The 21,181-nt window shown below is 43.2% G+C and overlaps 1 protein-coding gene across 5 annotated transcripts; it reads right to left on the bottom strand.

Annotated features, from left to right (window-relative positions):
* Positions 1–2,407: 2,407 nt before the first annotated feature.
* cnstb (consortin, connexin sorting protein b) lies at positions 2,408–20,307 on the bottom strand. 5 transcript variants are annotated; one of them, XM_039598544.1, is made up of 11 exons: positions 20,160–20,307; positions 16,448–16,940; positions 14,210–14,319; positions 12,431–12,461; positions 10,757–10,838; positions 10,544–10,652; positions 9,922–9,943; positions 9,762–9,825; positions 8,654–8,886; positions 3,809–3,953; positions 2,408–3,677 (listed from the first exon to the last, which is right to left on the bottom strand). In XM_039598544.1, exons 3-11 carry the CDS (start codon positions 14,302–14,304, stop codon positions 3,469–3,471), a joined length of 990 nt encoding a protein of 329 aa, XP_039454478.1. In that variant the 5' UTR covers positions 14,305–14,319; positions 16,448–16,940; positions 20,160–20,307; the 3' UTR covers positions 2,408–3,468. The 5 variants fall into 5 exon arrangements, with proteins under 5 accessions (XP_039454478.1, XP_031597696.2, XP_039454476.1 ...); XM_039598542.1 differs by having other exon boundaries at positions 2,409–3,677; positions 10,757–10,843; XM_039598543.1 differs by lacking the exon at positions 20,160–20,307 and adding an exon at positions 19,515–19,713 and having other exon boundaries at positions 2,409–3,677; positions 10,757–10,843.
* Positions 20,308–21,181: the final 874 nt, after the last annotated feature.

Here is a 21,181-nt window from a genome sequence, read left to right on the forward strand (position 1 = left end):
ATAAAGGTTTATTTAGTGTTTCCAGTTAAGCTAACTCCACTATCTGCATGTCTGCGGGAGGGAGAACCCCCACACACAAGGAGAACATGCAAACTCCACACAGAAAGAACCCACCCTGATGGTGGAATTGAACTCAGGACCTTCTTGCTGTGAGGCCACAGTGCTAACCACCGTGCTGCAAACTAACCTGCTTTAGTCTGTTTGTTTTGTTTTGTAGACTGAAATATGATAAGACACACAGCTGGCTCAGACTACGTTGCTAACAGAATAATTTACAGCCTATATCAGCCCTGATAGCATATTCATCTTGTAATACTGCAGTAGATCGTGTGTGAAGGCCCTATTGGCGGCTGATTCTGTGGTTTACAGGGACATCTAGTGGCCAAGTGTCAAAATAACACAAAAGGAAATGATCAAATATTTCATCCATGTAAATCACAAATGACCACAAATCTTTATTTTGTTTGTTTGTTTGTTTTAACCATAAAAAGAAAAAGATGGTTGCTGTTTGTTACTTTATCATTTTTTGTAATCCCACAAATAAACACAAATAAACAGACATATAGAAACATAAAGGCGGACTGCATAATGCAACACTTGTTGGTAAACAGTGACAACACAGAGGCAGCGTTTGTCACTTTGTAACATCTGAAGTTGGAAAGTAAAGATAAGATAAAAATGTTCATATAAAGAAAATGATAAAGGAGCATGCTTTCATGTTCTCGGTTCCAGTCACATACAAAGTCTACAGGTGTGTTTCTGTTGTGTTGCTTAAACCAGCCAAAAAAACACAACTGCTGCTCCATAAAGCTCATGCCTGTTTTGTGATCTGGTCCCAAATGCATACACAGTCCTTTTCTCTCTTCCAGTAGAATTCAGGACCTGTTTGTAATCACAAATCATGACTTAGAACAGAGGTTTAAGGTTCACACATGTACACGTAACCATGAAAACATCGAGCACCTAAAGTATGGACACAGGGAAAGTGCCTGAGATTGTGGAGCAGCTCTCAAGTTACTAACTTGGCTAACCGGCACATGGCTAACCGTGATGACCACAAAGAAGACAGGAATTTCATACCGCTCTCCCTCAATCTGCATTTAAAGCTTCATTAACGTGGAAATACTGCAGTCAGTTTGAACAGGGTTCTAGTCTAGCACAGTCTAACATTTCTTCTTAATCTGGTCATATTACGGTAAGGGAAAAATAAAGAATAACTACAAGAACGAAGGTAAACACACAGCTATTACCACTAAAATCATATCAGCTCCTTTCACATTTCACATGAATGTTTTTCCAAAATATGAAAATGTTTGAAGCCTCTTCTCCAAAAGTTGATTCTGTTCATCTGGACGTTTCGTCACTCATCCAGGTGACTTCTTCAGTCTCAGCTGACTGCAGGTTTCCCCAATCTTATAAACAGTACATTTACATTTATAAGTACGTGTACCGTAATCCTACGCATACAGATCAGTATTTAAGGTTTGACTCTCATCATCCACTGGAGCACAAACTGGGTGTCATCGGGACGCTACAACACAGAGCGAACACCATCCCCACTGACACAGCAGCCAGGGGAGGCAGAAGAACAGCACATCAAGAAGGCCCTGAGTAAATGTGGTTATCCCAGCTGGACTTTTGTCAAAGCTGGGAAGGCGCCTAAAGAAAGCTCCAGCCGATCCAGGAGAGAAGGACAACCGCTGCCCAGGCGAAAACCTGTAGTGATCCCATATGTGTCAGGAGTATCGGAGCAGTTGAGACGCATTTTTTCTAAACACCGGGTCTCTGTGGCTTTTAAACCCCAAAACACGCTGCGCCAAAAATTGGTCCTCCCCAAGGATCGGGTCCCCCGACACAAACAGAGTAACATAGTGTACGCTGTTAAGTGCCAGGATTTATACATCGGGGAAACCAAACAACCTCTGGCGAAGCGGATGCCACAACACAAAAGAGCCACCTCATCAGGCCAGGACTCTGTAGTCTGTTCACACCTACAGGCCAGTGGACACTCTTTCAATGATGAGGATGTACACATGCTGGACAGGGAGGAACGCTGGTATGAGGGCGCAGTCAAGGAGGACATTTACATGAAAAGGGAAAGACCATCTCCCCTCGAGGAGGGGGCCTAAGGGTACATCTGTCACCATCTTACAATGCTGTGATTGCAGCCATTCCCCAACTCTCTGTGAATGGGACTCATGGCCATTGATCAGTGTTCTTTGATCAGTGGGTTTTGGTCAGTGATTGTTGATCAATGGTCATGAGAATTTGCATAATTATGATTAAGGAACTGACCTCACAGCCCATTGTTCCTTCAGTGGGCTGGTTTCAGTCATTATGCAAATGTACTGTTTATAAGGTTTGGGGAAACCTGCAGTCAGCTGAGACTGAAGAAGTCACTTGGATGAGTGACGAAACGTTTCTCCCACAAAACGCTACGTCCAGATGAACAGAATCAACTTTTGGAGATTTACTTACCTGGATGATTGAGCATGCATCAAGACGTTTGAAGCCTCTTGCTGTCTGCTCTAACTGTACCCACTACTTACCTCTCAGCATGCCCGCTGTGGAGGACCAAACCTGCCAAAATAATAACTAAAATAAAAAGTTATGACGTAGTATGAAAAATATTGAGTAAAATATAGACCCTTATAATTGTTATAATAATAATAACTTCCTTAATATTTACTTTGGCATTTAATTTTGCATTCATTATGGTATTTTTTTTTTTTAACTTTAATCCCTTACAATTTGAATTTTGTTCTCTTCACATTTCTGCTCCAGTAATTTGCATAATGATGTAGAACAAAAAGAAGCTTTGGGACATATGAACTCATTCTCTGAGTCTTTTATTTCTATATGGTTTTATATTTTGGCATTTTTGGTCCTTCATACTATCGATAGCAGAATAAAGGTAAGATGAACTAAAAAGGGGGAGGGCTGGAAAATCATTATTTTTCTAAACATCCTAAAAACACACACATATGATCCTGTTGATTTGAACGACAGCTTTTCTCTACACAAGTACAAATAAAACAACAAAAATCTGGAACTTATTGATCAAAAGTTACAACTACTGCTACAAACGTGAGCGGAGCACTGCTTACACCGAGCCACTACTTTTTCTGTTTTTATATAAACAGAGCCGAGACACGTGAGCCCTCTTGTGTGGTATCTATAGCAACCACACAGATCGTAGTAAACAAGTATTTTTTAAACGCTTACATGCACACGTCACCACGTTTTGATTCTGAGGTGAAATTCTGACCATTTTACTCTTGCTACAAGCACCAGTGTAGTTATTAAATACAATTCACAAGTCTCCTTAGTTTAAACGCCTCTTCAGTCATAGTCGAAGAAATCAAAGTTTTAAACATTTCGTCCCTGCGCCGTCATGTTAGCTGGCGACTGCAGCCACTCGTTGTTGGGAGTTCTTGTCTGGATGATGGATAACGCAGATTAAGGGCGTTAAGTCCGGAAGGGCAGCCAGCGCCCGAGCCCTTCCACGAGCCTCCGCACGTTCATGACATAGAAGTCGACATTGTGAGTGAAATCGGTGCAGATGTTGGAGTAAGTGTCCAGCAGGGTGCAGTAGAGCGCAGTCCCACCTACACTGATCACCACAGTAACGAGGCACAGCAAAAGCAGGATTAGGCAGGAGTCTCCGCCCACTTCATCTGTGAGTAAGAAAGGGAGCAATACGGAGTTCATCATCAAACATGAAACATTTTAAATACCATTTCTATCTGAAATAAACTGTGCAGCAGCAGAAGAAGAAGCTGAGTGTCTCCGACAGCTCTAACTGTACCGTGCTCGCTCCCGTCCTCCGGCTCACTGAACCGAACTTTGCGTTTGGAATTTTGCTTATTGGCAGTATTGCTTGGGGGAGGTAACCCGTCCAGCGATGCTCTCCTCCTCTTCAGGATGGAAACCAGACCGTCTGGGGACGAGTTCTGAAGCAGACACAGAGACAGAACATAAAGAAGGAAGGACAGCAGCTTTGGGGAGTGTGGTCATGTTGACAAAAACAATGAAAAGATCCCTTTATGACCATTCAGCAGTTCTGTACTGTGCATGTTGGGGATATTAAAGGAGAAAAACTTTAAACGCAGAGTTGGTATCAGTCCATTATTATTAGTATCAATTCTGATTGTGATGAATGTGCTAAAATAAAGAAGAATTAGGCTGACGGGCCAACAAGCACAGGCAGTAACACCATTATTACTTTGGAACAACGCTGACCGTCTCGTCGAATGAGCTGAGGCGGTCTGTGAAGCCAAAACCCAAAATGATAATTCAATATAACTTTATGTGCACAAACACTGAAGTTCTCAGTACACTCTGTGATTGTAGAACCACCTTTAGCAACAACAAGCTGAAGTAATGATTTTCTGCATGACTTTATGGTCTTTCACACTGCTGTGGAGGAAATATGAACTTTGGTCCACTTTTCTTTGAGCATCTATTAATGCAATGCATTTCAGTCAGGCTGACATTTGAACCTTGACTGGGCCAATCCGACATCTTGATTCTTTTGCTGCTGAGATTCATCGCTCAGTTTCAGCCTGCAAAACAAAGCCGAAACGATAAGCCCTTTTCCACCGGGCTTGACGGTTGCTGTGAGGTGTTTGTGCCGATCTGCTGTTTTAGGTTTTTGCTGTGTGCTGCTGTGCGTTATGGACAAACAGGACATCGTTCCAGAAGTCTTATGGTCTATTCAAAACCAACTTAAGCAGTCTTAAGCTGTGCTGTCACGTTCTTTAATTTGAGAGAAGAGTGTTTCTCCTTCCAAACAAACCAGACTTCATCAGTCTTTTTCCAACTGTGCTGCCATGAACCTTAACATTTAACATGCTGGGGTTGTAGAGTCTTGAGCTGTAGGTCTTGGGGTAGAACACAGTCTGAACTTGGGGTGAATTTACTGAGACAACCACCTCTGATTAACAATAGTCTACAAAGTTTTCTATTGATTAATCTTTTTCTCGCTGTAAAATTCAAAATGTTTGCAAATCGTCTTACAATCCTTCCTAGATTGGCAGCAGCAGTTGCTTCCTTGCTGCATTCATAAAGGTGCCACAGATACACATACCTGCTTTTTAAAAGTAACAAACTGATAAAACTTTACTAACCAAAACTGAAACATTAGCACTTTATACTGTAAAATGCCGATACCCAACAATCAGATGAGCCCCTATGAGCAAGATCTTGGTGAAAGTGGAAAGGAAAAACTCCCTTTTAACAGGAAATGAATACATTTGACTTGAGTGTCCTTTTTTCACCAATGCCCAAGTCGAATTAGTCGTTTTGGTTTAATCAAAGCAGAAGCACTGTTACGACATTCAAGCCTGTGATTAAAAGCATCTACAGCTTTGGATATGACCATTTTAAAATTTAGTTGATTTATGATTTTGACAGTGGGACAAGCAGAGGCACAGCTGCACACACAGAAGCAGACATTATTCTCTGTGTTGGCCTGAATAATGTGTTTCAGGAGGAAGTCACGATTGGGCAAGCTAAGTATTCGAAGGGTCAGAGGGAGGAACTGCTTTCAACATCTTTATCCAGCACAGAGGGTCCATTTGCAGTGACAGTGAACAGTCAGCCTCATCAGCTCCTGCCTTTATTTACTGTGTGAGGCCACATTGTTAGCGGCGTACTCGATGTTCCACTGGTCATAGTTAACTCTATACAGACAGAACTTAATACACACTCTGGGACACATACAGCCAGGATCAGACATTATGGGGAAAAACATATGGTTTGATAAATCTTTTGAAACATATTTATCGCCTTGTTCTTGTTCTCATCTAAAATCAAAACCACAAATTCCAATCTCATAATTATACTAGAGGAAAACTCGCCAAGGTTGCCAGCATTTACCCTCTCGGGACCACAGACTGTATCCAAAAATGGACAAAGCTCATTTGGAGCTTTACCTGCTAACATACTGTTTTTGTGGACCCCAAAGGGACCATATTTCAACAGCAGTGGAGAGTGCTAAGTTATCAGCTCAGAAGCTTGGTTACCAAGCTGGACTGATAAAGGTGCACAAGATACTCATACCTGCTTAGCTACCTTTAATCCCAAGTAACTTATTGATAGAATACTGGAACTTTATTTACCAAGACGGAAACATTAGCATTATATATCGTAAGGTAAAGATTCTCCACTAATACAGAGGTAATCCCAACAATTGGACATTTCCCTATGAGCGAGCACTTGGCAACAGTGGGAAGGAAAACTCCCTTTTATCAGGTAGAAACCTCTGGCAGACCCAGGCTCACAGAGGGGCAGCCATCAGTGAAGCCATGTTAATCATCAAGCTTCATGAAAGATGCTTTAGAAAGCACCAACAACACAGTCACAAAGGAAAAGTCCATTTCACCGGCAGGAATTAGCTGAGGTGAACCTCAGCAGACAGGATTGGCTACGATATCCTGTGTCACTACAACTGTCAGTCTAGTGACATCCCGCCCTGCCCCACAAGTTTAACATTTGTTAGTACCCAAAAAATCCACCCACTGATTGGCTGTAAGACAAACTGCAATTTTTTAACCACTTCAGGGCCAACATTCAAATCTACAGGTATATAGGTTCACCCATTGGGTGAAAAGTGGGTGACCAGGGATTAAAATCTCGACAGTTTTATATTTGTATAAAAGACAGGGTGTAAGAAAGAGCTGTGGAGCTCTCCGAGCCAGCCAACGTGCTGCCTGATGGAAGAGTCACAAACACAACTGTGCTAATAAAAACACTGAAAACCACGAAGCGTAATAAAACATGACTCATCCCAAACAGGACACCGTGCCTTACTTTACTGTCCTCTCCGAGCTCATTCAGGGGCCTCTTCACACTGTCAGCAGTTTCCTGTTGTATGGTCTACAAACGAATCCTGCTTCCTGCTGCTCACTTTTCTCCACGAGCTGCTTTGGATGACACTTCTTATCATAAATCGGTATTTGCAAATTCTTTTTTTACTGTAAATTTCTAACTTAAGTCTTTACTGTCGTTTAACGATCAGGCATTGCACAGCAATAAGCATTTCACCACATGTCGTACTGTGTATGGTTGTGTGTATGACAAATCAAATTTGAGTTTGAAGAGGACCGAATGAGCAATGTGTGGGTCTGACAGACAAAATGGCTTTTTCGTCACAAGTGGTTTGACATCCTGTTAGTTCAGCCTGTTTGCTGCACTTCATTTTTGGTGAACTCCCACCTTGTTGTGCACAGAAGTCACTGCTTAAGCTCATCGCAGCATTTAGTCAAAACATATAAATAATTTGTCCAAGTCACACAACGTTTGTCATCACATTTTGGAGGTTTTTGAGTCAGATTTTTCATGTTACTACTGAATTTATAAAATGAATTGTGTAATTGTTTCGAGATGTAATGAAGTACAAATTTGCTGATGAAAAACATTCAAAGCCTTGTGAAATTTGATGGAAAGGGGTGCTTTCTGTAAAATGAGCCATGATCCTGAACCCATGAAGGCCTGGATCCTGGGATTACATCCCCACCTCTGCAGGAACCAGCCCCCTTCAGCTCAGTGGTTCAGCCAGAACATGATGTCTTGGCTCAGTAATCTAACACACTCGGCAGGGTGGACATCCCAAGTGTGAGGCTACACCAGTGAACATGGGTGGAGGCTTTCTCAACAGAAAAATGATGAAGGTCTCATTCAGGGAGGACGGATATGATTTGTGGGCGTGTCCCAGGAAGAACAGAGAGCTGCTCAGCATGTGGAGTTTTTTCCTGCAGGCAGACTTTGATGGAAAGGATAAAGGAAACAAGCCAGGATGGAAAAGGAAATAAATGAAGGGTGTTGAATGGAAAGTGAAAATATATTTGTGCCAATGCAGTACTGTGCAAAAGTCTTGAGCCAATCCTAATTTCTTTATGTTTTGCTTTGTGCGTGGGACTTGTACTAGGGTTGGGTGATATGTAAACACTTTCCAACCGACAATCATCAGTCCAGTAATCGCCAATGGGCTCAGCTTATCATCGATAGTCGATATATTCGCCCTAACTTGTACCTTGTTCCTCGTTTTCAAAGGAATCTTTATCCTTGTTTTTGACCTAACAGACCTATGAATCATTCAAGCACAAAAAAGCATCTAACTCACGAGATGAGCCAGTGTTGTGTCTACAGACAAAAGACAACAGCAGAACCGATTTGAAATGGTATCTTTAGACACTTTGTTACCAGCAGCTTTCCTTAAAATGAGTTTTTTCCCTTTCTTTAGTTGAATCTATGAAAAGTGCCTGATAGGACTAAAGTGCTAGTTTTGCCCCAACAAAGTGATTCCCAAAGAGCTTTTAGTCCAAATGTGGCACGTGCTGTCAGCGTGACCCTAAAACCTTTGAGGAAAGTAGCAGGGATGAAAACCCATCTGCAGCAGATGAACAGAATCTGAAAGTCATGTCCTTAAAAAACAGGAAAAAAATCCTGCTCCAGCTGTACAAACTCTGTTGTCTTAGGTGCTTCATTCCCATTTTCTTACAAAATATCAAGAAATAACGAGTGGCTCAAGACTTCTGCACAGTACAGTATATTAATTTAACATATGAAATGACAACATAGTCGTTTGTTGTCATTTCATATCCTCGAGTGGTGCAAACAGGGTGTAAAGGCAGATAAAGTGCAGTCCTACCCCCTCCTTGTGGGACAGTTTAGCCAGGTCCTTGTCTGATGCCTGAGGTACTCCTGTTGGCCACTCCACTTTCACCTCTTCCTCTTCTGGTGTCTCCTCACACTGCTCCTCTTCTTCTTCTTCTACTTCCTGCCCTTCCTCACATGTATCTCCATCCTCCTCCTCAGGGCCCGTCTGTGGTGATGAATGCTCTGACTCCAAGCTGTGTTCCTTTACTTCCTCCTGCGTAGTTTCTGACGTGTTGGCCGGAATGGAAATGCAAAAATCGTGTGACTTCAGTTATACTTTGCCACGATGCGCTCATTGTGCATCGTTTTGGTTGCATAGGTGAAAATCTAATTACCACACCGTCTCATTAGTTCACAAACAGAAGGTTTCCCTCGGCATCCCCTAAATTTGAACTCAGCAGGGTACGGCATTACCACATTACTTTACTCACGCTACGACATTTTTTCCGATTTTTAACATTTTGCAATATGCTGAGTAATCCATCCATCCATCCATCCGCTTATCCTTTTCAGGGTCGCGGGGGGCGCTGGAGCCCATCCCAGCTGTCATAGGACGAGAGGTAGGGTACACCCTGGGCAGGTCGCCAGTCTGTCGCAGGGCTAACACACAGAGACAGACAACCATTCGCACTCACATTCACACCTATGGGCAATTTGGACTGATCAATTAACCTATCCCCACTAAGTGCATGTCTTTGGACGGTGGGAGGAAGCCGGAGTCCCCGAGGAGAACCCACCCACGGGAGACCATGCAAACTCCACACAGAAAGACCCCGGCCTGATAGTGGAATTGAACTCAGGACCTTCTTGCTGTGCAGCAACAGTGCTAACCACTGTGGAACTGTGCTGCCCCTATGCTGAGTAATAATATACATAATTATTTATTACCTGTTCAACTGTAAAGTCAAACGTTGTCATATAAAGTTCGCTCACTGCAGTTATTTTTAATGTAAAATACACAAAGTGTCACTGAAAGCTGCCATAAATGTTGCTGTCAGGCTGATGAATATGTGGCACACAGCATAGAGCACACACTTCTAAACACATCATAATCTGTGGTGATTCTTTGGTATCAGTTATGAACAGAGATACGTGTTTACCTTCATCATGATGCGGCTGTAGTGCTTTGGTCTGAACGTCTGCGAGTGTCGTGTTGAGCTTGTTCTGGTGATTGAAACATAGTCGACAACTTTATTGTGAAGTAAAGGTCATAAATGGAGCCTGAACAGCCTGAACAGCCTGGCTGCTGGTCTGTCCTACCTGTTCCACACTGACGGATGGTCTGAGTGATTCCAAACACAGAGCAGACAAGCAGCAGGAGAGAAGAGGAGGAGAGGACGTTAATATATTACTGAACTTATGAGAAAACAATTTTAGACATTTGTCAGGCTCTCAGCTGTTCTTCAGTCAAACTAGATCCTCCTGCTTGCAGAGACTCTGGCCTGCAGTAACATACCAGCTGGCGTGACCCACCAGCGTCTGGCGTGCAAACTCCTGGTGTCTGTCTGCATCAAGCGAAAATGAATCTACAGGGCAAATCTTTGGTGCCCTTCCTAGAATATTGATATTCATATTTACACTTATTAAAATTGATTTCCATGCCTCCCTCTATCCTCACGCATCATCGATTCTGTGGCTCAGCCTATGACTTCTTGATTTGTCCTCGTGAGAGAGACAAAGATAGCAGCAGATTGTGTTAAAGCAAAATTGGTGCTAAAAGCTTTCTGTGTGACAGCGATGATGGCAAAAGGAGGGAATGAATGGCGTGAAAAGAATTTACTTCAGACACTGAGAGCTGCTCAGCTCTCTGCTGTCTGTGTATGAGTGGAGACACGTCAAAGATATGCGACATATGACACAGGACAGTCCCACTGTGGATTACCTGAGGTGAGTTCTGCACATCTGGCTCAGCGTCTCAAAGTGTTTCTCGCTCATGCCGTCCGTGTCAGAAGGCAAGCTGCTGCCGCTGTCCTTCTCCCTCCATTGGCTCTCTGCGAACACATAAGTGCAGTTACACGCAAATCACATGCAGTTTCATTTTGCCACAAGAATATGTTGTGTGTGTGTTTTTTTTAGGACTGATAAGATGGCAAACCCCAGCTCTGCTGCAGGACTGTGAGGTTGGAGAGCAGCCGTTCATGGTAGAGCTTCTCTAGCTGTAAGAACTGGATGGCCCACTGGTCTGGCAGCATAACCAGTTAAAGACACAACACACACTGGGTCCTACAATAACATCTCTGATCAACTTGGGCAGCACGTCATAATACAGAAGACGTCTCCTGACATTTAAATTAAGACTGACTACAGTATTACTATCCTTTAATAAGGCCATACCACAAAAAGCATAGTGTATTTGAGGAGGTCAGTATACTCTGTAAGACTGCCTGTGTCCCTAACAGCCATCAGTTAAAAATACTTTCTTTATAAACAAGCAATTATACTCTTATTCTGCTGCACAGTATCATTATAAGTATTTTTAAGTACTTCAACAACTACATGTTAATTACTAGAAAATTGAATTGTCGGCTGTTTTATGAAGTGAATATTAAGTCCTAACATGCTCGAAATTATTTAGACAATACAAACTGCTTAAATTCACCTGTTTTAATGCAATTTTGGACAAATTCAGAAAGCTGGTGACCGATGACAGGCAGCTTTCAGGAAACAAAACAACAGAAGGAACAAAAGACGCACACACTGCAAAGTGAAGGGCATCAATAAGCTTAGAGTCTAAAGGTGAGTTAGAACATTTAGCAACTTTGGGATTTATGTCATTTGGTGTAACAACATCAGCTAAATATGAAACACCGTGACAGAGAAACATGCCTACTGCCAGCTACCACTGAGGGTTAAATTACCCGTCAGCCAAGATAAATATGAACACATGACCTTTAAAAAAAGCAAGACAGCAGAAGAATCTATGTTTTCTCTACATTCACTTGAGTTTTTTTAGCCTTGATGTGTTCATGATCCAAACCTGCCTTTGTTGTTTCTGCTGTGCTTTTGCTGCAGGACGTGTTTCTCTTTGTCTCACAGACTTCATCCTTTTCTGATAAATCAGGACCTCTGTCTGTTTCTGCGTCTCTTTTCTTGTCTCCTCACACATAAACTCATTACGTACACACCACACTCCTTACAGCGAGACAGCCCATAGCTGTTACCACAGCAACAGCACAAACAGAGCCAGAGGAAACACTGCGAGCCCCTTGGGCCTAAAGCCAAACATGGGGAACACCCATCGCCTGAGAGACACAGAAAACCACATTAGGTCGACAAAGAGAAAGACGAAACCTTACAGAGGTTTTCTGCCTTCCACATTTCAATTATAACAAAGTTTACTCAGCAGTGTTACCTTTGACCCTGTAAGCCGCCCGGGCCCAACACGCCACAACTTGTAAATCCTTATCTCCTCGCTAAGGTAAACACAAGGTGAGGGTACGTACTGCACATGCTCCTAAACCAGGGGTGGGCAATCTCAGTCCACAAGGGCCGGTGTCCCTGCAGGTTTTAGATGTGTCCTCGAACCAACACAGCTGATTTAAATGGCTAAATTAGCTCCTCAACATGTCCTGAAGTTCTTCAGAGGCCTGGTAACGAACTAATCATGTGATTCAGGTGTGTTGACCCAAGGTGAGATCTAAAACCTGCAGGGACAGCGGCCCTCGTGGACTGAGATTGCCCACCCCTGTCCTAAACCATTTTTAATTATAATGCCTGCCGGTCTAGCTGGGTTATGAGATATCAGCTGTCTGTGCCACTGAAAGGATACAGTCTTGTTTAAGTGAGTAGGCCTCTGCAATCTAAAAGAAAAGACAGGAAAAAAGATGCTTTATTAGACAGAAGGCACTTTACACAAAATTACACAAGTCTACATTTGGCTCCTAACTGAATGTATGTTTCTGTCTGAGTCGCATTAAATCCCTTCAAAGACAAGGGTCACATGGTCTCGGAGACGACCTGAGAAACAAAAAGTCACATGCAGCAGCTTATGGTCTATGGTGGCGTACCTCTTTGGGCTGTTTCTGCCTCACAGATGCCTTTAAGTCCATCTCAAACACTAGTAGGAGAATCCGATTGCAAACAATTGCTTATGATTAGAAACAAATGAGCAGCATGTCTCACATAAATCACACAGAAACCCCCTAATCCTGGAAAAAGGATCATCTAGTGAAGACTCTGAATTTCAAACAGACAGCAGTTCAGTATCTGGCCAGATGTGAAGCCTTGTCCTCGTCCATCCCTCCTGTTCATGAGTTCCAACATCCTGAAGAGTGGCCAGAAAGTGTTTGTTGTGTTTTTTGAAGATGACATTTTGATAAAAGAGATGTGGTCACTTCATCTGGATTTACAGCCGTCCCTATAATTTTGGCACTGATATGCAGGTAAAGAGCATGTATGTGTCAGCATTCCTTGTTCCTGATGGGAACAGCAATAAGCAGCAGGAAGGCCATCCCCGACACACAAACAGTCCCAACAGTGAGAGACGCCACCCTTCCTACGCACAAACCTTTAAACACAGCTACAATAACAGAGACAACAGCACTGCTCTTCCATGAAACCTGCACTATTGTGTATCCACTGTAATCCACTAAAACCCAGCAGATTCTCATACTGAACATTAGTTCATTATTTTTTAATGATCTGTTCATGAGAGCAGAAACATTTCTATCCCACAAAATCCAGATAATTCCAGCATTTTCTTAGTAACTGTGTTTGCCTTTGTAGCTGTGATCGAGTGCTTTTGGGTATCTTTACTTTTAGACAAATATATTTAATGACATGTTCTGTGCTCTGAAACAGCAGGTAGCAGCATTTATGACACGTTTCTGCTAAATGTATAGTTACTGCCTCAGAGGCATCCCTCACAACAACAGAAATTCCTGGTATTTTGAGCGAACTTGCCAAAACAACTTGAATCTACGGCAACACATCAGCTGATTGTGTCTCTGGATGAAATGCCCTGCCTCTCCTTTCCATTATGAGAACTTAAAGCAGACAGCTTCCCCTTTGTTCCAGCTGCAGCCGGCTGCAGAGCAAACGAGTGCAGTAGCTGAAACAAATGAACCGTGTTGTGAGTGTTGTTAGGGAACAGTGACAGGAAAAGTACTGCACGAGGAACCCGCGGTGATCCTTTTAAAGCGAACACAGGGCTGAAACCTGACTGTATCCATCGGGCTTCTAATTAGCATGTGTGCTGAACACAGACGGGGGGTGGGGGGGCTACCAGTTCAGATCCTACACCTGCGCTGCAGAACACTTTCAAATAGCTGACCCTTTAAACAATAAACACAGCCACAGCTTTCATTTGCACGCCATTTGTAAATGTAACGAGCTACACTGACGCATTCGCCAAACGCCGGCTCTGAGATTTGCTGTGTTCGTCTCCACTCACATAGACTGTGCAACCAGGACACACCGAGGGACGTGCTGTGGATGTAAGCACACTCTCTCACACAGACTAAATAAAGACACTGAGAATTCCCTCTGGATGCTAAAGGAAAATATTCTTCACAGGTGCTCTCAAACCATCACACACACACACACACACCTGGTGCAAGGAGTGTGGCAGCAGCGTGTAGTCACTGTTTTCTCCGAGGAATTGCAGGGAGGCCAGCAGCTGTGGGGTGGGACCCTGTGATTCATCTCTGGAGACACTTTCTAAAAACATGAAGCACAGACAGAGCCTGATATAAAAATGATAAAATCAGTAATATTTCAGTGTTCTCTCAATATTTTAGTGTGAGCAGTCAGCTACAGAAAGGCAAAAAAACTGATATGTTGTTGCCTGGATTATTACCAGTTCCACAAAGTCTGTAAACCAGTTCTTGAATGCCTTCTGTGGCCGTGGAGAAGCTTTCTCAAGTGGCCTCATCCTGTGATGTCACCACTATGTCAGCAGGTTTACGTCTCTGTCGGAAACTTAATGACAGAAAACCTACGATCCAAAAGAATCTGGAAGTCCATCAGGAGGAGGGCGTCTAACAAAGAGATGCAAGCTTGACTCAAAGCAGGTGTGTAAGCGACGACAGCTGTAATTACGATGAACAAGCTAAGCTATACTCAGACATTTTTCACTTTTAAGAGTCAGATGACAGAATAGTGAGAGGTACGTATAACAAACTGAAGAATTGGCTGGACTGCCACCCGGCAGTGTAGCTGTGTTTGCAGTCTGTATGCTAATCATTAATCACTGTCCGGCCCTTCATAGCTACCATATGACGGTGGGATCAGTCTCCTCGTACTAAAGTAAAACATTGCATTTATCATGTATTTAAAAGCTTAACCATTCCTTTCTCCAGCTGACATAAAAACCCAAGCAGCATGAAAAATATTTTTTCCAACACACAACCTGCGTGTACAGTGTGCACGTGTATGACCACACAGAAGTGTCCCACTCTTACATAAGCCTGTGAATCTATTCTGAAATGCTTATTAGCTGAAACAGCGTGTAAGAAGATGCAGTCTTGGACCGTCTTGGCACAAATGTGTCACAGTGCAACACAGCAGCGACTTCATATATATGCTCTATAAAAGCTTGGCTCAGTACTGTGGGGAAGCATCGACCTTCGTGTTTACGCCATCGCAGTCTTGGTGTTTTAGGACTGCATGTCACTCAGACTGTGAAGTCATGTGACCAGTGGGACAGTACACAGTGAAACGAGGCGACCTTCCTCCAGGACCATGGTCCTACATATAACAGACAATCAACACAGGACTGCATAAAGTGCAATGTATGCAAAAACTGTAAAAAGCAACCCAAAGACAGGACAGAACGATAGACACAACAGCAAAACACTGAGCATGTGCAGAAAGTAAGTTGGTGTATGAACCTAAATGAACTGAATATCAGGCTGCGCTCAAACAGACTTTAAACCGCATCACAAAAGGGTTTGTGTAGGTTGTGTTTGTTAGGGCTGTTCTTACACACAGGCACACACACACACACACACACACACACACACAAGCTCCGCCCCGGCTCATTCGAAAGAAGGCAGGTTCAAAGTAGTTCAGACATCAAAGCTGTCTCCATCTTTTATTCGAGATTATGGCAGGTTAGCTTAGCTCAAGCATTTTAATTTGTTTATCTTTGCTAGCTCACGGCTCTCAGGCAGCGACGTGTCAGACGCTCAGTTACTACTATGTTCACAGTGCGGGTTTCAGACGCAGTTTACAGGCTTGAGGTTAGTGTGTAAGTCTGCTGGTAGTGAATATAAAGTAAGTATACTGTAAGTGTGTGTGTGTGTGTGTGTGTGTGTGTGTTTCACATCCTCAGGGAATACTTTAGAGCCTAAAGCCGCCTGACAGACCTCAGCAGGTTGCCGTCACAGACAGCCTGCGAGCCCCGCGATGCTGCGAATTACAATGAGTCAGGACGATCAGCTGCAGCTGTACGGGGCGCTCAGGATAACACAGCTCATCAGCTGCAGCTGTTTAGCACATTACGAGCTTAGCTTTGTCGAGATCACATCAAGCTCTACCTTCTCTGCGGCAGCGTAACAGTCTGTGGAAAGTCAGGGTCTGCCAATAGAGGACAGGCTTTAAACTGTGCGGAAAACCTCTTAATCAGCAGTCCCCTGCAGGTCGTTGGGTCTCACTCGGGTTTATAAATCTACTTTATTTGAACATGACAGAGTATTTCGATCGCATATTTGAGCAACACATTTTAACCGCCTACACTCGCTGACACTGAACAAAATGATAACATCTCCTGAGCTACACAAACTTTAAAAAGCCACGCGGCATTTGTGAACGACATTAAAAGAGGATCGAGACGAAAGCATTTTACCCGTGGCGCTGCTGATGAGTTCCCCTTCGTCTCGTTGTGTGGCCTCGGCTTCAGGGCCTTTGGGTAGGTTGGTGTTTTTGTTACCCATCTCCTCTGCCACTGCAGGAGTCCTCTCCCTCTCGTGGGCCGTGGCTGGGCCTTTTCCCCTGCACCCTCACTGAAAAACGATTAACTGTGTCTAATGTTGATCAGCGTTCTTCCACGTTTGTATCTCGCTAACCTCTGGCAAAGGGTCAAGAGCACCTTAAGCGCTGGAGAATGAGGCCTCAGCAGTGGTTTGGGATCACTCTTGATGGAGCATGTGATTTAATCCTGCATCACCTCTCCTGGGTGGCCGAGAGCGGAGCGGTTTGAAATGTCCACCACAGTGAAAGCAGGCAGGGCTGTGAAGGATGTAGTTCCCTGCCTTTGCAGGCTTCTTGCAGGGCTTTATTTGTCCCTTTTCTCTCTTACACAGAGTTCCCTGGAGCCTCCTTCCCCCATCCCCATCAAGCTGTCAAAAGAATTAGGAAGAATAAGGAGAATTTTAGAGAAAAAATTAAAACATCACACTTGCCTCGCATATTTAATACCAGACCAGAGAAAAGGAGACCTACATATAAGCACAACTGCTGGTTAAACAGCAGCTCTCTCATGATCTAACTGGGATGTGTTTGTGTCTAAACAACGACAGATAACAAAGGGGTGGCTCAGTGCTCCTCTGTGAATGACTCCAACTTCATGGCTGAGGGTGTAGTGAAAAAATACCAAGACTGTGTCACACCACAGGCTGCACTCTGTACACTACTACTATTTTAGACTCAGTTCTTCTTACAGAAAGTGCAATTTCGGGGATTGGGGCTAATTTCTGCAGGCGACATGTTGTATGTAGTGGGACAAAGTCCTGCCCTGTAGACCAATCAAAGCAGCATAATGTCACGCCATCAGCAGGCTTAAAAATGCTGCCGCAATACCTTTGTCCATATAGTGTAGAGTACACTAGGAATAATACTACAGACTGACACAACTTTAAGTTTCCTCTCAAATTTATGTCATAGCTGATATAAAGGGACATATGTGTCATTTACAGCTCCATATTTTCACTCCTGGTGTTGCTTTGCATGTGTCAGTTTTTATACTGTGCACTCTCTGAAATCAGCTGCTCTAGCTCCTTCACCTCCCTCTAAGCCCCCTTTCTTGTGACTGGCTGCCCCTCAGAAAGCTTTAACAGCAAGTGGGTGGGGCTTCTGGGCTCAGAATCAAAGCTACGTGCCTGAAATGGCCATATCGGGGTTTCAGTAACATCATACAGAACCAAGAGTTGTGCTTGACAGAAAATCAGGATCTCTTTAACATTGAAATCCTTTTTTTCTCATCATATTGTCTTTGCACAAGTTTTGCATAAAAGTGGGAAATGTAAGGTGCAAGCATTTACAGGCCTTAAGTATTAGCAATCCCTCTCAAGGTAGCAACACCTGACCCGAGGGCTTCTTACACCGTGTTCACCCTGGTTTACCTGTGACCTTTTCCACAGTCACTCAGCTGTCCTGTCACTGTAATTACTATTAGGAGAAACTAAATGCTGTATTGTAAAGGTGAGGTGGGAATTTTTTAAGCTTTTGTGCAGTTTTTTTCCTTACATTACAACAATGGAGATAGTGTTGTGAGACATTGGTGCAATTTGACACTGAAGCCTATAAAAACCATGAGTTCCTCTCTGCATCAAGCACTGGCTAAAGATAGTTAGATAGATTTCTGCCTCATGAAACTTATATTTTCAGCCTGAAGGTGTGAGGTCATGAAAGCTGCATGATACTATGTGTTCAAGCAGCGTGTTGACAGTCATGTAAACATTATGGATTCTGCAACATGGAATGGGACACAAAGTACAAACGCCAGGAGCAAAGACTCAGAAGATGCAGGAGTGGCTAAAAATGAAAATCTGTCTGAACTGTACTAAAACACATTTCGACTGTGGAGGGTTTGCTTTGTTCTCTTGTGAACGGATTCATACTCAGATTTTATTTTTTCAATTTAACTGGTGCTTGGAAATAAACTGCAGAGAATGAATGTTCTGACATTTTACATCTGAATCACTTTCTTGGAGTTCTGAGGCGTGCCACAGTTAGCTTAGCATAGATTACCAAGACTAGAAATAACAGCAAACAACGAGCCCAAATGCATTTATGCACCGTTCACTCAAGAGACAATGCGGGACTTCACCTGCTGTTTAATGTCACTTATATCTGTTTTCCAACAAAGCAGTGCTAGAGCCCAAACTAGAACAAAAAGACTTTTCTAATACCAGAAAAATAATGGTGGTCACCAAATAGGAACCTGGCTAATCGCTGGCTATGGAAATTCAACAAGGATCAGCAGATCCAGACAACATATTGTGTCATCTCTCAAAAATTATTCAAGTTCTGCTAAACCTTTTGAACCTATGTTCAAAAATCAGTTATCAAACTTATCAAAATGTGGTCTGAATCAGAAAAGACTTCAGGGCAGAAGAGAGGTACAGTCATGTGAAAATAAAAGTTTTCACAGGCCTCGCTGAAATACTGAGGAAAACTGCAAGTGTGAACACTTCTATAAATTTGCACAATTTTGGCTGTTTCTTTGCTAATATGGACCATTCAGGTTAACACAATTCCACAACCTTTCGCGGAGTCGACAGTTTCAACAAACTGACTGCACAGCCAAACTGTTCAATGCACAGAGAAACCCCAAAGCCTCAAAACTACATGCCAGGCTCTGCAGGCCTCAGTTAGTAAAAGTTCAAGTTCATGATAAAACACTTCACACTCGGAACCATTTTGTGTTATAAACTGGTAATTTTGGAAGGAACTCATTTCAAACCTAAGAATTTATAAACCTTAACGCCAAACAATACATCTTTATGTTTTCTCTATAGTTAACTTCCATTTTTGGGTAAAGCTTGTATTTAAGTGTGAACCAGCTGATCCTGAGCCATTGCTTAGCTACAGTCTCAGGCTGCATGGGGACTTCCCATGATGCACTGAACATATCTTCTCCTGCATTTACATGGTTGTCCCTCCCTGAGCCTGCTTCTGCCAGAGACCTCTACCTGTAAAAATGGAGCTCTTCCTTCCCACTGTTGACAAGTGCTAGTTTTTCCGAGGGTGTGGCCTCTAATACTGTAATACGTCACAATATTGTGAGTCGGTGCCATAATAAATTGCGTAATAACAAACGCACCTATGCTCCTAAGTTTAGACTTCTGTGACATAATTAAGAACAGGTGAGCAGCAGTTAGCGCGCTAACAAAGTGAAAGGTGGCCGTTTCCGTAATCCTGGAACATGCGCGCGCTTCCCTCTGCAGCTGAGCGTCAGATGGTCCGCGTTGACTGTCGCGCGGCAAGTGGGTGGCAGCGAGTGCGTCCCTGTGCACGTGCCTCTGACGTTTACGTGCACATCGGTGCGCTCGCGCTCATTAAACGTATTTTCGTGCTTTTTTATCGCACATCACCTGAGCTTTAACGTGGGAAGATTAAGGTAAAAAGAAAAACGCGCTAGCGTCGCCGTGTCGAAAGTGAGCTACCGAGTTTTTTGCGTTGTTCAGCGCTTCTCCCTGTAGTTTCACATCGCTGCAGAAAGCTTCACATTTGGCTGCCCTGCCCTTTAATCTGGTTTAAAATGACTACACTGAGCCTGCTGACGTTACTGTCGCACACCGACACAGCGGGCGGACAGGATGGAGACGCGTACTCACTGCTGGATGGAGCCTCTCTGTGTTTCTCTCCACATCAAGCAGCGTCGCGGTGTTTTCCTTCTCACTCTCTCGTCTGACTGTCTCTCATGCTTCTTGTTTACTGTCTTATCCGGGGATTTTTCACCTTCCCCTCACTGCAAAACATATATCGCTTCATGACAACTTTATATATTTATTTAAGCGTGTGGTGGAGGCTGCCATCTCCTGGCAGATGTGTGGCACTGGCTTCCCGGCTGGGTGTCAGCGGTTATGTAACGCCACATAAAGTGGTCAGATGATGCCACGTAAAGCAGATGAACCGTGCTGTGGATTAGAGTGGGAATGGTTTCAAATGTGCGTGTCAGTTTGTGTTGTATTGTCACTCTTACGTAATTAACGGTTACTCAGACCGATGATGTTTTCTCCGTCCTCCTCTTCTGTGCCGTTAGTGATCTCATTGAACACCCTATAAACGACAGACCTTCGCTGTGTTTTTAAGAGAAGACCAATTAGATTTAGCCCTTTAGGCACAGATGTGTTGTAAATGTAAACTGTTATATTTAAACAGCAGGTGTAATAATGTGATTATTACATATAGTAATGTGTCTTTGATATACAAAAAATGAGAAGAATTTACAAAATTATAGAATTATTATTGCCATCCTGAATACAGTCACTTAAATGGACATCACCATTTCATCTGATCACATTTTATGTGGCTACAGAGCTGCACCAAAGCTGGAGCAGGAGAGACAAGTGTTTGTGTGTTATGAAGGCAAATTTGAGTTCATGTCTGCAGCTTCAGACTGAACCTGCGGTTCATCATCTGAGAAAGGGACAGCATTTGGGCAGAACGTTTAAGGCAAAGGTTAAAAACTGGTTATGGACAAATCAAGTGTGTGATCATGTATGAGTTGTATAGTTTTAATGTTTTATTTGGGAACAGAATGGTGTGTATGTGTAAGTTTGGTGATGGAGTTTTTATTATGAATGAATGATGAATTTTTATGAATTATTATGTCTATTTTTTTTATGTTTAAGGA

Source organism: Oreochromis aureus, linkage group 15 (assembly GCF_013358895.1).
Source record: "Oreochromis aureus strain Israel breed Guangdong linkage group 15, ZZ_aureus, whole genome shotgun sequence".
Classification (NCBI taxonomy): Eukaryota; Metazoa; Chordata; class Actinopteri; order Cichliformes; family Cichlidae; genus Oreochromis; species Oreochromis aureus.

Bases quoted from the DNA above. Each gene is read 5' to 3' on its own strand.
- cnstb (XM_039598542.1), bottom strand. From the start codon at position 16,535: ATGGGTAACAAAAACACCAACCTACCCAAAGGCCCTGAAGCCGAGGCC. The intron at 12,462-14,209 runs GTGTGTGTGTGT...CTTTTCTTTTAG, and splicing joins TGCCACACTCCTTGCACCAG to ATTGCAGAGGCCTACTCACT. The intron at 9,944-10,543 runs GTAATCCACAGT...GGAATCACTCAG, and splicing joins ATGTGCAGAACTCACCTCAG to ACCATCCGTCAGTGTGGAAC.